The 13,820-nt window shown below is 53.7% G+C and overlaps 1 protein-coding gene across 18 annotated transcripts in view; it reads left to right on the forward strand.

The window, feature by feature from the left end:
• Positions 1 to 13,820, forward strand: part of AFDN (afadin, adherens junction formation factor) — a 133,916-nt gene that overhangs the window by 115,960 nt on the left and 4,136 nt on the right. For 6 of the 18 annotated variants that reach the window (XM_047733893.1, XM_047733900.1, XM_047733896.1 and 3 more), the window contains 3 exons: positions 2,185 to 2,223; positions 8,633 to 8,767; positions 11,675 to 12,197. In XM_047733893.1, coding sequence (XP_047589849.1) covers positions 2,185 to 2,223; positions 8,633 to 8,767; positions 11,675 to 12,197 — 697 coding nt within the window. The remainder of the gene's footprint in view (positions 1 to 2,184; positions 2,224 to 8,632; positions 8,768 to 11,674; positions 12,198 to 13,820) is intronic. The other 12 variants (XM_047733905.1, XM_047733906.1, XM_047733909.1 and 9 more) reach the window with 7 other exon arrangements.

The following is a 13,820-nucleotide window of genomic DNA, read 5'->3' on the forward strand; positions in this document are numbered from 1 at the left end:
TGGGGGCGGCCATGCCCGGGCTCCTGGTGAGTCGGCCAGGGCCCCGGCCTGTCACGTAGTGCCGCACCCGCTGCTGCTAGCCAGCGTCCCGCAGGGCGAGCCAGGGTGAGAGGCACAGACGTTGAAGAGTAAACCCCGTCCACACGGAGCTTGGCTCCTCAGGTAGCTTCTCGTTAACGCTTCAGTTGAGAAAATCAGTTAATAACCACTAGTTCGTTAGTAACCGGTAATAGTCCTCATCAGGGGTTGGCAAAACCTTTTCTTTTTTTTTTTTTTTCTTTTTTTTTTAAGATTTTTTTTAATTTATTTGACAGACAGATCACAAGTAGGCAGAGAGGCAGGCAGAGAAAGAGGAGGAAGCACGCTCCCTGCTGAGCAGAGAGCCCGATGCGGGGCTCGATCCCAGGACCCTGAGATCACGACCCAAGCCGAAGGCAGAGGCCTCAGCCCACTGAGCCACCCAGGCGCCCCGGCAAAACCTTTTCTTAAATGGCCAGAGAGTGAGGGTCTGAGGCCAGGTGGGCCGTACAGACTGTCTTCACGGTGCAGCCCGGTCCAGCAACGGAGCTGACGGAGATGGTGCCCGTGCCACGAGGGGGCTGTGCTCCTTGGAGCCGCCCAGGCGGCCAGCCGGCAGGTCCTGTGCTCACCCCTGGTCTCGATTATCAGCCCTGAACCAGCCCTGAGCGGGGTGACAAAGAGCACCGCTGAGAACCGTAGTACCAGCGAGCGACCCCATGGGGCGCTCGTTCTCAGGAGGCAGGTTCCTCCGAGACCAAGCTCCTCTGCTTCAGCGTCAGGATAGAGACGCTGAGAGTTTGGGGTGTTACTCCCGTTTCCCCTCGATAAAAGTAACTTGTTCTTCCAAATCAAATAACAGAAGTGAAATTCGTGTTAGTAGAACACAATAGATCCCTTAAGGTGCCAAATTTGAGAGTCTTTGTTACCCTGTCCAGAGAACTGTTGACAGGCACTTAAGCGACCGGTCACGTCCATGGGTTTGTTTACAGCGCAGTGTTCTGGGAAAGACAGCCTGGAGCGTGACTTCTGGGTCTGGTTTCTAGTGGCAGCGTGGATTTGGGGCTGTCTGCTAGAGGTCTCAGCAGACACCTGTTCAGTCCGATGTTTCCGTCTTTCCACGTCAGGACGCAGCCTAATCTTAGATAATTGTTCATACGTAAAACCCTAGTCTGATCCCTTTTCGAGTTTGCCCTGTAGATTATTTTCCTGAAACATGTCACACACCTCTCCTTACGCACATATTCTCAGCAACAGGTATGTGGAACTCGGCCCCAAATTCAGCAGGAACACTGCGGTGTCTCAAAAGCCCAGATCTTAACTGTGACATGATTTTACGGGTTTATCTGAGTCACCAGTGATAAACATTCTTAAAATTTGAAAGAGCAACTGACGGGTGACTAATGGCTCACTTACAATGTCCAAATTCTTTGCAGAGTCTCCACTCTGGGGTCAGGACTCCGGCCTCCCTGTCCACACGGTGGCTGAGTGCTTGCTGCAGGGTCCTCTGCCTCCGGTGCTGCTAGTGGCAGGAGGTGATCGCAGGAGCCAAGTGCGCTCCCGGCCTCAGGTCTCCCCTGAAACAGGAGAGCGTGTCGGCTGCGGTCCACGCTGCGTGTGAAGCCGATGTCTCTGGTGAACCAGCAGACATCATTCACCTTCACCTTGGTGACCCTGTCCCCTAGTGAAAAGTCAGCACCTGCTCTGTGGCATTTCTACGCTTACTCTCCGCAGCGAGTTCTCACTAACGGTCCGCTGGGCTTCCCAGACGGCTCAGCACTGACTGTTTGAGAGCCTGTTCACATGAATTACGACATGTGGAAAGTTTTGTACGATGATTTCGTTAAAAGTATCTGTGTATTTATCACTAATCATGTTTAAGATTAATATCTTAGTCTCCCAATAAGAGAGCTCAGGGAAATTGTGCTTTTTAAAGTTTCTTCTACTCAGCAGAACAAATAATGAAGCTCAAGTGTGTAATACATTTGTGGACATTTTCCTGTTTCTGAGTTCGGGAAGCCGGGGTGTAGCGTTTGCTGTTCTCGCCGGGGTGTCCTTCAGACGCCGGTGACGCGCGGGAGCAGCAAACACGCCGGTGGCGGAGGCGGACAGGTCTGAACGTGTTTTCACACTTCGTCTTTCTTTTTTTTCCTTCTCTGTTACCTGCAGCAGACTGCTCTGCCAGCAATCTCTGTTCTAGATTTGGTATGTTCTCATTTCTTTCCCTTTGGTACTTTTTTCCTGTCTTGATTTTCTTTTTCCTTTCAGTGGTGGTGGTTTTGTGTTTCTGTGGAGCGGTTCCTGGGGGTGTCCCAGAGCAGGCTGCGTAGCCGCGTCCTCTCCAGCGCATGCCTCTCAGTGTGTTTAGATTAGTTCCTCTTTGCTTTCCTCCGTTCCTTTTGACTGTACTGTCTGTTAATGGTTTTTGACCTTTTCTCTGATTTAGTCATAAAACTGATTCCGTGTATTCTTATGTAGTCATAAATGCGTGAGCAAATGAAAGAAATTTTGCAATGAATAATGTTTCATTTTTACTACCTCGGTGTGATAGATTTGGAATAATCAACTATTAGAAACACCCACGAATTCGTGTTCACATTGTTTTGCCGATGAAGGTGCAGGTCTCTAGGAGAGCACCGTCTGTCGGTGGCACACGAGCCTTCGGTAGACACTTATTCGGTGTCGTCGTTGATAATCCTGGGCGGACTTGGTTTATCAGCCGTGCGGTGTACTGTTGGTCGAGAAACGCTAAGCCCTTCCTGCTGTCAGTTCCGTGCGTCCGCTGTCCGTAGTGGGGAAGTTTGGTTGCCCTTTGGTGTCGGCGACGCTCAAGTACCGTCACCTGTGTCGTCCGCCAGAGTCACGTCCTGCTGGCGTACCCGTGACGTTCTCTTGAGGTCATTTTTGTCAGTCGGCTTCCAAGTGAATATGGACAGCGTCACACGGGACTGTGAACAGTCCCAAAGTCCCGGTCACCAAATAAGCCCTTTGTCTTCATTTTGTTTTCTTTAAATTCAAGCAGTGTGGCGGCACTGTTTGCTCCAAAGAGAAGTCGCTCGCGGACATAGCTGCCCTCCTTGACGGCTGAGGGGCATACTGCTTTAGCTCTACTTTTCCCACAGGAGACAGAAAACACAGATGTCCCCTCCGTACTTCGGTGTGGGGAGGTGTACCTGCGGCAGGCGGTCGGACACTTAGAGCGGTTTCCCAGGGTCAGCTGCTCACACGCACGCGCGCACAGGGTGTCCCTTACACACCGGATGCTGACCGGCGCACGGGCTGAGGGGTCCCCAGCTCCGTGGGCTGGTCAGAGGCCTCTGTGCAGAGGAGTGATGCCCAGGGAGAAAGGGTTACACCAAGATTTGTATTTTAAAGACACACTTCAGAGTTTTTCTTTCTTTAAAAGGTACCTATGTCGAGTATTAATATTGACTTGAACTACCTCAGTCTGAGCATTTCTTAGCCTGATTCCCCAGTGAATACGAATGGGACGGCCACAGTGTCCTTATCTCCAGAGTCCTGTCAGCTGGCAGGCTGCATGGAGAGTCCTCCTCTGCTGGTGTCAGTCCTCTCTCTAAGAGGAGAAGGGCAGTGGCAGGTGTGACAGACAGAGAAGTGTCCCCTGTGCGGGGTCTACGGTGTGCCCTTCATACGGAGTGTCCAGGACGACTGGGAGGATGGCTGGGCTCAGCGGCATCATCGTGGCAGGCCTGGCTCTGCTCGCCCTCTGCTCTTCAAGGGCCGCCTCCCGGTCCGAGACCCCCACTCACACTGCTGGCCCGAACCCTCTCAGATCAAAGACCCATACGCACTTGCCCATGTCTCACCTCCACTGGGAGTCAGACAGGTCGTGGCAGACCCCAGTGTGTTTCCCCCGAAATGCCCGCCCAACTGCTCACCTGTGCCTTCTGCTGTGCCCGTGTCAGCAGACGCTTGAATGACCTTCTGGTGAACCTTCGTCACCATAAGCCCTGTTCCTGTCTGCTGAGAAATCCCGCCGTCTTCACTTTCTCAGAATCTGAGCCCTGGACACCCACACTGGCCCGAGCCACTGCCGTCTCCTCACTGCAAAGGCCTTCTTACTGAGTCCCTCTTCTGCCTTTGTCCGGTGCAGCAGCTATAGGGATCCTGCTTAAAGAAGTGTCAGCTCTCTGGAGTCCTCAGAACCCAGCAGTGGCTCCCTTGTCCCTTAAAGACACGTCCAAGTCTTCCCATGGCCACGAAGTGCAGTAGGTTCATCCGTGCCTCCCCACGGCCCCGCCCGCCCTCCCCTTCACCACGGCGCTGTGGGGTGCGGGGGTCAGCCGTCACTGTGGCTTCCCCTGGCTGTGGGCGAAGGGCAGTGGGTCCCTTCTACCCAGTGACAGGATGGGCCCCTCATGCCTCTGTTGCCCCAGCTCTCCAGATGGTTCCGTACGTCACTCATCCCCTCGTGACAGCTGTGTGATGTGGGTAGAGCACAGGGGCGAGGCCCGTGTGCAAGAGATTCACCAGACGTCAGGGAGACAGGAGTCTTTTTTTTTTTTTTTTAAGATTTTATTTATTGATTTGACAGAGATCACAAGTAGGCAGAGAGGCCAAGAGCGGGGCGGGGGAAGCAGGCTCCCCGCTGAGCAGAGAGCCCGATGCGGGGCTCGATCCCAGGACCCTGAGATCATGACCTGAGCCGAAGGCAGCGGCTTAACCCACTGAGCCACCCAGGCGCCCCAGGAGACAGTATTCTAACTGGAGTTCTCAGTTTATATATATTTCAAATCCTGCTAGACAGAAGCTTTTCCTGCTCGAGAAGTTCTTGATAGGACCCATTTTTCAACTAGAAATGGACGTGATGTGTGACAGGCTCTGTTTTGGCTGGTCTTGGGCTTTGTCTTGGTACCGTTACAACGGCTCAGCCGCTGATTCGGGACCTGACCGCTCACGGGGAAGCCCCTCTGCCTTGGCCCCGTGCCAGCGAAGGGATGTTTTCAGGGAGTTTGGTAGCTCTCCTGTTTTCCTCCTGCGAAGGCCCAGGCTAGATCTGCCCTCGTCAGCTGCCTCCCTGGCTGGTCTTCGTGTGGGACGGCAGGAACTGGGCAGGCCCGGGCGACCTGGGCGTGGGAGGGTTTGGACTGAAAGCAGGAGCTCGTGGGAAACGCAGTGGTGGGGTGCATGTCTGGGGAGACGGGCTGCTCCTGCCTCTTCCCACGGGAGCACCTGGCCGCAGGAGGGGGCAGCAGAAGCCGAAGGGTGGGCTGTCTTGCTCCAGGAGCGTGGAGAGCACGTTCACAGTAAGACCATCGTGCCCGTGTTCCAGAGCAGAACATGAGACTCACCTGCTGTGTCCCATTCGGCTCTTGCGCGAAGAGAACCTCGGGTGCGCGTCTTGGGCTCTTGGAGCCACGCGGCCTCCTTGTGGGTGACGTCCTGTCCCTGCCGCCAGACTATTGGAGCAGCTAACCCGTAGCTCCCGCAGCTCCTGATCAGGTCGTTCTCGTGCTCCCACTGAGCAGGCAGAGGCAGGGCTGTGCCGAGGGCAGGGAGCTGGCTCCCGGCGGACTGCCCGCACCGTGGGGACGGCTTTCCTAGGGAGGACAGCCCACCCTCGGCGCTCTCCGCGTGGGGCTGCTAGCTGAGCGCTTGCCCTGGACCCTGGAGTTGCAGGCCAAAGCCCGGAGGCATTAAGTTGCCTGATCATAGGGGTTCCTCAGGGGGGAGGGGATATTAAAAATGTTAGGGTATTTTTAATGGGTAGGAACACAGGCAGAAAAGTCTTGCCCAAGTTCTTAAGAACAACCTGCTTAACAGACTTTGTCGGACATTTTGAGTGAAATTGTCGAAAAGTAAGGGACACCTTTGCCCTATTTTGTATTCCAATAGCTCAATGTGCTTGTCTCCCTTAATGGGGCTTTTACTGTAAGTTCAAGATAGAAGTTAGTGTCTTGTGGTATAAAGTCATAAACACATAGTTTTAAACGTATTTTTTTGTTGACCTGAAAATGAGAAATGGGGACCGGCCCACCAGTGAAGCGGAGCTAGTTCACACTTGGAGGACTGGGGAATCCCAGCTGGTTTAGAAGAGCTTCAGTCTGAGCTGTCTTGTGTTCATTCTGCGAGAATTCTCCATCTGTCAACTCCGATCCGTTCCCCTGAACGTACCTTCCTGCCGGACGGCTTTGACACATGTCACTGTGGAACTGTGAGCTCGTGACTGCAGGGTGAGCGTAGTCTGCCGTCTGTCCTCGGACGTCAGCCCTGAGGTCTGTAGCGAGTTGAACTGCCCTTTGGTGCTGAACGTCAGCTCAGTGCGCTGTTCTGAGCTACTGTTGGGAGTAAATTAAGAGATTGGATTCTCTTCTGTCCTTAGTGGTTTGGGGGGAGGAGGGTAGAGTAAAGCAGCGTATGTATGAGGAACAGAACAGTCTGTGTTTTGAAGATGAGGGGACGTGAAGCAGCTTAACGCCCAGTGGAGAGAGGCTGCCTCAGTCCTCCCAGCACTGGCTCGTTTGCCCACTTTAGAAATCGGCACTAACGAACCTAAGGCAGGAGACGTTTCCTCGCTTACCCCCATCTGGATTTAGAAGAGTGAAGTCTTTTCAGAGAAAGTGTTTACAGATTCATAAGATAACATTCTGTACCTGTAATTATGAGAATGTTAACTGTTCTCATTTCTTAAAATGATACTCCTCTTTAATTTAGAAGAAGGAGTGGGCTGGTTCAGTGGATACTGGTTTTCTTGCTCAGACTTGTTTTTAATTAGATCTAGAGAGTATAACATGATGAATGAGTTTGTGCTTTATTAGGTAACAGAAAAACTTATTTTGTTAATGCAGTTTGACATTCCTCCATAAATTACTCTTCTGTAGAATACTTAGTATTCTCAATTGCTGTTTTATTGTGTTACTTTTATTTGGGTACTGTTTGCATAATTTGGACCGACGGCTGTAACATGCTTGAGCCGTCTTCAGAACACTGCCAGCTGTGAGCCCTGCGTGCGGCGCGGGGTTGCGCTGCCTGGAGCAGGACGGTGGACGTCCTTCCTCGGGGCTGGGTTTCTCAGGCAGCAGCACCTGCGCCTGTCGCATAGGCCACCCCGCCCGCCGTCCCGGGCGTATTTCTAGGTTGTACTAAAAGAGGACGTCAGGTTTGTCTTCTTGAGGAGACAGTTTTCATTTTTTTTTCTAAGGTGTCTTAGCGTTATTTCCTGACATGAAAAAGTTAGGGACACACGTTAGTTTGTTACTTTCCCACCAGATGAAGTGTTCATTCCACAGAAACCGGGTAAGAGTGAAGTTGTTAGGTTTTTGCTTAAAAAAATAAAAATGGATTTTAGTCCAGTTTCCATTTTCTGCTGTGAACAGTTTATACAATAACTAACTAGTAATTCTGTAAATACTGAGATACACCATGAGCAGTTTTATGTAAGGGATTCCTACAGTGCTTTCGGCAATTTAAGTGGGTGCCATTGAGTTACATTTTCACTTTTTAAATTTTAAATCTACTCCCTTTGATGTCGAGGGTGGCGTGGGGCCGTGGGCAGTGCTACAGGCCAGCTCGGTCTCACACGACCGAAACTGAGAAGCGGGCGTTCAAAGTTGCCTTTATCCTGGCCTGTAACGACAGAAGGGCGTCCTGCTCTGGCCAGAGGTGCCCTGAGGCCACAGTACTTAGAGAAATCTGACCAGAAGGATAAAGGAGCCAGAAACAAAACAGGCTACGTGGTAAATTTTTGAAAATATCCTGAAGCATTTGCTTGCTGCGAAGGAAAGATAGTAAATTTGTTCCGTGTTGTTTCAAGAAGGCAGAACCCGAATGACAAAAAACAGAAAGCAAACCATCAGGTGGTGAATTTTAGACCCACAGAAGAACTTTTTGCTCAGTAGTTGCCTGGAGATAGAGCGCCCTGTCTCGGGGAGCGGGGTGGTCGGTTCCCAGACAGAGCGGGCCATTCCTGGCAGAGACGGAGCAGAAGGGAGGTACAATGAGGTGCCTTCCGAGTTTCAGGTGCCGGTTCTCTGACTCAGGGTTGGAGGGCACCCCCGGACTGTGAAGGAATTCTTGACGGGGTTCAGAGAGAGCACAAGGCGCGGCCGGCCCCCTGGAAGCTTGGCGTCGGGGCCCAGGTGGGCTGATGTAGACGGGCCTGCCTCAGGCTCCTGTCCCGCCCAGGTCGTGTGCTGGCCCCAGGGGAGCCGGCGGCGGCGCGCCATAGTCCCCTGGAGCACAGGCCAGGTGGCACAAGGGGAAGAGTGCAGAGGGGGTGAGCGGCTTCCAGAGTTCCATCCGTTGAGAGTTTCGCCTGTTGTCCGAGTCTGCTGCTTTCCAGGAGCTGGTTAAGCTCCCGTTTATTCTGATACGAGAACCATGCTCCTTTAACATGCGAATGCAGGAGACCGTTCCCTTCTCTAAGCCACAGTTTAATGGGAAATTAATGGACTGTGGGGACCACACCCTTAGGTAACTTAATTTTGAAACTGTAGAGCTCTAAGATGTGTGTGTTTTACTGTCCTTCAACAGTGATTCTAACCTGGTTATCTCGTATTTAACCCCGTGTGTGTGTCTGCGTGTGTCCGCATGTGCCCTGTACGCCGCATGCGGCCGGCGGGCGGAGCGGAGGTTCAAGGCGCTGTGTTGTCAGTTGCAGGACGAGGAGCGGCGGCGCCAGCAGCAGCTGGAAGAGATGCGCAAGAGGGAAGCCGAGGACCGCGCCAGGCAGGAGGATGAGCGGCGCCGCCAGGAGGAGGAGAGAACAAAGCGTGATGCTGAAGAAAAGGTTATGGTCCTCTAGGGGCAGCTTAGACCTTTACCAGATTAGCCTGAACCCATCGATGGGCTGGGGAGAGGGGCTAGACCTTACCTGTGTCCTCAGACGCACAGTACAGAACAGGGCCTGGACCCCCACCTGTGTTCTTGGACCCAGCACTTGAGCCCGACCTGGCCCACCCACCTCTCTTCCAAACTGTGCCCAGACTCTCTTACCCTGTGAGTCTTGTCTCTCTCCTGCTTCTGAACTCATTGGCCTGGTTATGGTGAGTGGGCCTCCTTGCAGCCCGCCCGCTCACTCTGGGCTCTTCCTTTCCTGGATGTGGTCCGGCTGGTTACTGGGAGGGGGTGCGTGTGCGCGAGTCGGGCAGGGGCAGCGCGAGCTGTGGCAGGCGACGGGAACATAGTAACAGTCTGTTCACACCCCGCACTTGACATCATTCACTGACGTCACTCACTGCGGGCTGACGGGAAAGAGAGCAGATGGCGTATGGAGAACACGATTCCAGGAGAATGCAGCCAGGATATGATCTGATAAATATCCTGAGTTACGACTTGCTTTCCATACGTGGATTTTTCTTATGAAAGTAATCTTTTTAAGTTGAATTTTAAAATGACAACTGATTTGACCAATTCTGAGAGACGGGGCCCGCGGCCTGCTGCTGCATATGCCGGCTGGGCCCTCCCGCAGGGCTCGCCCGTCCTGGACACGGGCCAGGAGAAGCGCAGCCGCCGCTGCCTCCCTTCTGTGGAGGGCGGCCCGGAGCGCCCGGCTGCCGATGGGGAGGAGCTCAGTTTCCGTTCGTCGCTCCTTTGGTAGTCCAGTGAGCTGCCCTCACAGAGCGCCCTCCTCCCCGCCCCGAACCAGAACTTTCAGGAAGCTTTTTGTAGCGGTAGAACCAGTGCGGATCTGTGACAAGCGAAAGCAAGACTGACAGAAGCGATGAGACTCACGTAAATGAAAGTAGAGTCAATAATGCTAGCACACGTACCTGTGTGGGAACTCGCGACTTCTGCGTCTTCTAGACCTTCACCATTCCTTAAAGTCTGTCGTCATATTCTCGTCAGAGGCCGGGTGCCACTAGCTGTGCGGTTTTCTGAAGGAGTCTGAGCTTTCAGGGTTAGGTCTCCCTTGGCGCTTTACCTGGTGTCACGATAAGTAGAATCGAAATCAGTTTTCCAGAACATGAGCCCCTCGGCTTCTCCGTTGTGGTGCATGTGGTCTTGCTGTCCCTGGGCTGTGGGTGGCCTCCGTCCGCCCAGGCAACCACACAGACCCACCACTGTGCGTGGGAGCAGGGACAGCCCTGCCGCAGGAGCAGCGCACCTTCTCGCATCTTCTCTGGGGACGCTTGGGTGCTGCTCCGTCTTTGCAGCCTGTGTGTTCACAACGCACGATCGTGTCAAGTACGCTTGTGTCTTAGGAACTGCTTCTGGAATTGAGTGCTCGCTGTGAAAACAAGCTGAATAACCTATTTTTTATACAGAATGTCCACGGTTGATGGGCTTGCTTTGTTACAGAAAACGTGCCATTCTCTTGCAGTAGAATAATTGTGGGGTCATGTACTTGTATCTGCTCTCCGTGTAACTGAAGGGGATTTTGGTTTCCTCCTAAAATGTTCTCTGTGTCACACTATGATTCCTGATCCCTTGATGTAGAGGTCATCCGGGCCATTCTGGAGTGGAGCCCCCCTCATGCAAACACTTAACTTTGTGGAGGAAATGAGGTACCAGATGTCTCTCCTTCAGGATGTCTCCACACAGAGTGAGAAGGTTGCGTGAGAAGTTGGGTGTAGGGCCCTGCCCGGGGCTGGCACGAATCCTCGCGGTTCCCCCCCTTAGAAGGGGACACACTGGGCACTGCTGTCCGGGGCGTGCGTGCTCCTGGGGACGCAGGGCAGGAGCGCCAGCGGCATCGCAAGCACGTGTGTCCCCGAGCCCGCTGGGGCCCGCGTGAGCGCTCTTCTGGTGAGCGCGTGGCGAGGTCGCCCCGTTCTGCAGCCCTGCGTGCTCCCAGCTGAGGCGCGGCCTTCTGTCTTGGATCCCCTTCTCACGCTCTCTTCCTCCGTGTGTTTGACAGCTTTTGTCAATCGTTAACAGAACCGTGCTCTTACCTTTTTTAATGTGAAAATAATTTCAACTCTGTCAACTGTAGTGTGTGCAGATGTACGTCGGAAGAAAATGTACAGTGCGTGTCCAAATATATCTGAATTCCGTGTTGCTGTCGCTGTTAACGCCTGGCTCTCTCGTTTTCTGTCTGTCACGGAGGCTGCTACGATCCGAGCTGCGAACTAAGAACTGTGGAAAGCAAATTGTTAGACTGTTGCCTTGAGGAAATGAGTCATTTTTTTTTTACAGTTGATGGTTTGTGTTAACTTCCTTCTGAATAACTGGAAAGAAACCAGGTGACTTAATGGTCCTTCTGGTCGAGGAGGGGCCGCCCCCGACCTCCCGGGGTGCGGCGGAGAAGCTGGCGTGCGGGCCTCTGCTCACACGTGCCGGCTCTCGAAAGCCAGCGAGAGGCTATTTGGGGTTTTGTTTTGTCTTTAAACCGAGCAGTCCCAGGTAAGTTCATCTCCCGCAAGAACAGAAGGAGAGAGGCGGAGAGGCAGAGAATTCTGGGTCTGGAGGACTAGGGACGGGGACAGGGGTGCAGTAAGAGGAAGCTGGAGCCCGGGAGTGCGTGGAGGCCCCGCGCTCCGTGCGTGGGGCCGTTCCAGGTCAGATGGTCCCGTGACAGGATGTGTTTCCGGGGAATCGGCCCGGTCCTGTCGTAGACTGTTACGTTGAAACGCCGCTGTCCCCTGGACTCACAATCAGTGTGGCGGTGGGGTACGGAGGGTAAATGAGCCCTTTCGTGTGCCCTGAAGTCCCCTCCTGACTCTGACTCTTGTGCTTTTGTCTCTTCGGCCTGCAGAGGCGACAGGAAGAAGGCTACTACGGCCGCCTGGAAGCTGAGAGGCGCAGACAGCACGCCGCGGCCGAGCGCAGGGTGCTGGAGCCCGAGGAGCCGGGTCTGGGCAGACCTCCGCTTCCGCGGGGCTATGAGCTCCCGTCGCCGACCCCTCCGGCTGCCGCCCCTCCTCCCCCGCCTCAGCGGACCGCCTCCTCCCTCCAGGCCCCGGCCCTCTCCCCAGACTCCCTGTACACCGCCAGGCTCGTTTCGTACCACGAGGAGGAGGAGGAGGAGGAGGAGCCCTGCAGTCTGGCAGGTCAGGATAAGCACGCTGGCACCAGGAAGTCCCACGGGCACCTTCTGCTTCCCGCCACCCCTGAGCCACAGCAGCCCCCTTGCCCGCCGCGCCCGGCCTCCGATGGCATCTTTCTCTCCAACTCATTCCAGCCACCCTCGGCCCGTGCCAACAGTACTGCTCGCAGAGCAGACCAGCCCTTGCCCCTTCCAAAAAAACCAGGCTTCTACCAGCCCAGCCACTCGAAAGGTAGAGGTAAAACGTGGGACTGCAAATCAAGCCCTCTTTATCCTCTTGATTAAAATCGGGACTCTGCCCCCCCCCCCCCCGCTGCAGTGTGGGCCCCTCAATCAGCACTTGCTCTGGTTTCACCTGATCACTGGCCTCAGCATGGTGATCTTCCCCTGCCTCTGGTTGTCCTGTCTGTGCTAAGAGTCCTTCTAGCACCTACCCCAGCTCCCCAGCTCTCCACCTGTAGGGTGCTGTCCCTCGGACCGGCTGGCGGCAGCTGGCCCTCCGTTACTCCCGGTCACTTGAAGTACCGTTGGTCTTGGCCTCCATTCGCTGCCTCTTCAAATAACTGTTACATTTGGTTGAACACATGCTTTTTTAACACATCTTGGTGTCTAAAGATAGAGTGAGCTGTTCTTCTAGCAGTGTCGTGGTCACGTGCTAGTTTCCATTCTTTAACATGAGTAGAACTTTCCGTTCTGGCTTATGTGCTCTGTGGCTGGGTTTTACCAGACGCTGAACTAATGGTCCTGCTTAAATGTGACACAGAACCCAGCCATCGTGAAATTACTCCTTTTCCCTCTCGCTGGTGTTGTTCCCCTGTTACGTGAGATTCCCTGCACGTCATGGTCCTAGTACCCAGACCTTGACAGTCACACAGTTGCCTTAATATGGTCTCTGAAGACCAGCATGACAGTGGTCCTGCCCACAGGCACGTCCACCCTAACCAGTGTCCAAGACCCGTGTGCAAATATCCAAATACCAGGTTCCTCTTACTAGCTTAAAATTAGAATGCTGGCCGTAACTATGGTCCGATTTAGTGGTCTTCACGGACACAAGGGTCTTTTAAAATGCTCCTGGTGTCATGCCCAGAGCTCAGGATTCTAAAAGAACCTGAATAATCAAAAACGTGCGTGACCTTGGCTCTTCCAGAACAAGCGAGTTCTGCCAGGGTCTCTTCCCTGCGTGTCAGAACTTTGACCTGCCCTGAAGTCTCAGTGTATCATATTGAGACGGAGTCACTCGGCGGCCAGAATCAAATCTTCTTATAAAATTTCTGCCGTCGATATCTAGAAAGACGTTTTTGGGGTGATAGTCATTTTTGCAGCAGGGCGCCCTTAATCCTTGTGTCGCGCCACAAGCTGAAAACCCTCATCGCGTGTCGTGGCATAGACCAGGCTGCTGACGCGGTGTTGGGCTATGTTTTCATTGCCGACCACCTGGCTTTCCCTCAGACCACTAACCCTTACTTTATTTCACATGGAAAAGACCACGTCAGAGCAGGTTCCATCCTGCATCTGGCGGCTCGTGCCTCTCTGAAGACTGCCTTCGCACAGTACGAAGCCGTGCGCACCCCGTCAGCGCGATTCTGATCCCCTCACTGCCACCCCCTCGCAAGGCCGCGCCCCTGGGTTCAGCTCGTTTCTCTGTTGTACGCGCTCAGCATGCTCCTGGGCGGGGGACTGGCTTCTTCCACTGGCTGCCTGAGGAGGAGCATTGGGGTGCGAGTTGGAATAAAGAGTGTCTCATTCTAGCATATCAACGTATCTTTAAAAAAAATGTTCTTTGACTAGAGCGCTTTCGAAGATTACTTGGAACGTGCAGGATTAATTCATCCATATCCACTGAAAGGATGTAATA

The sequence above is a fragment of the Lutra lutra genome, chromosome 6 (genome assembly GCF_902655055.1).
Source record: "Lutra lutra chromosome 6, mLutLut1.2, whole genome shotgun sequence".
Lineage (NCBI taxonomy): Eukaryota > Metazoa > Chordata > Mammalia > Carnivora > Mustelidae > Lutra > Lutra lutra.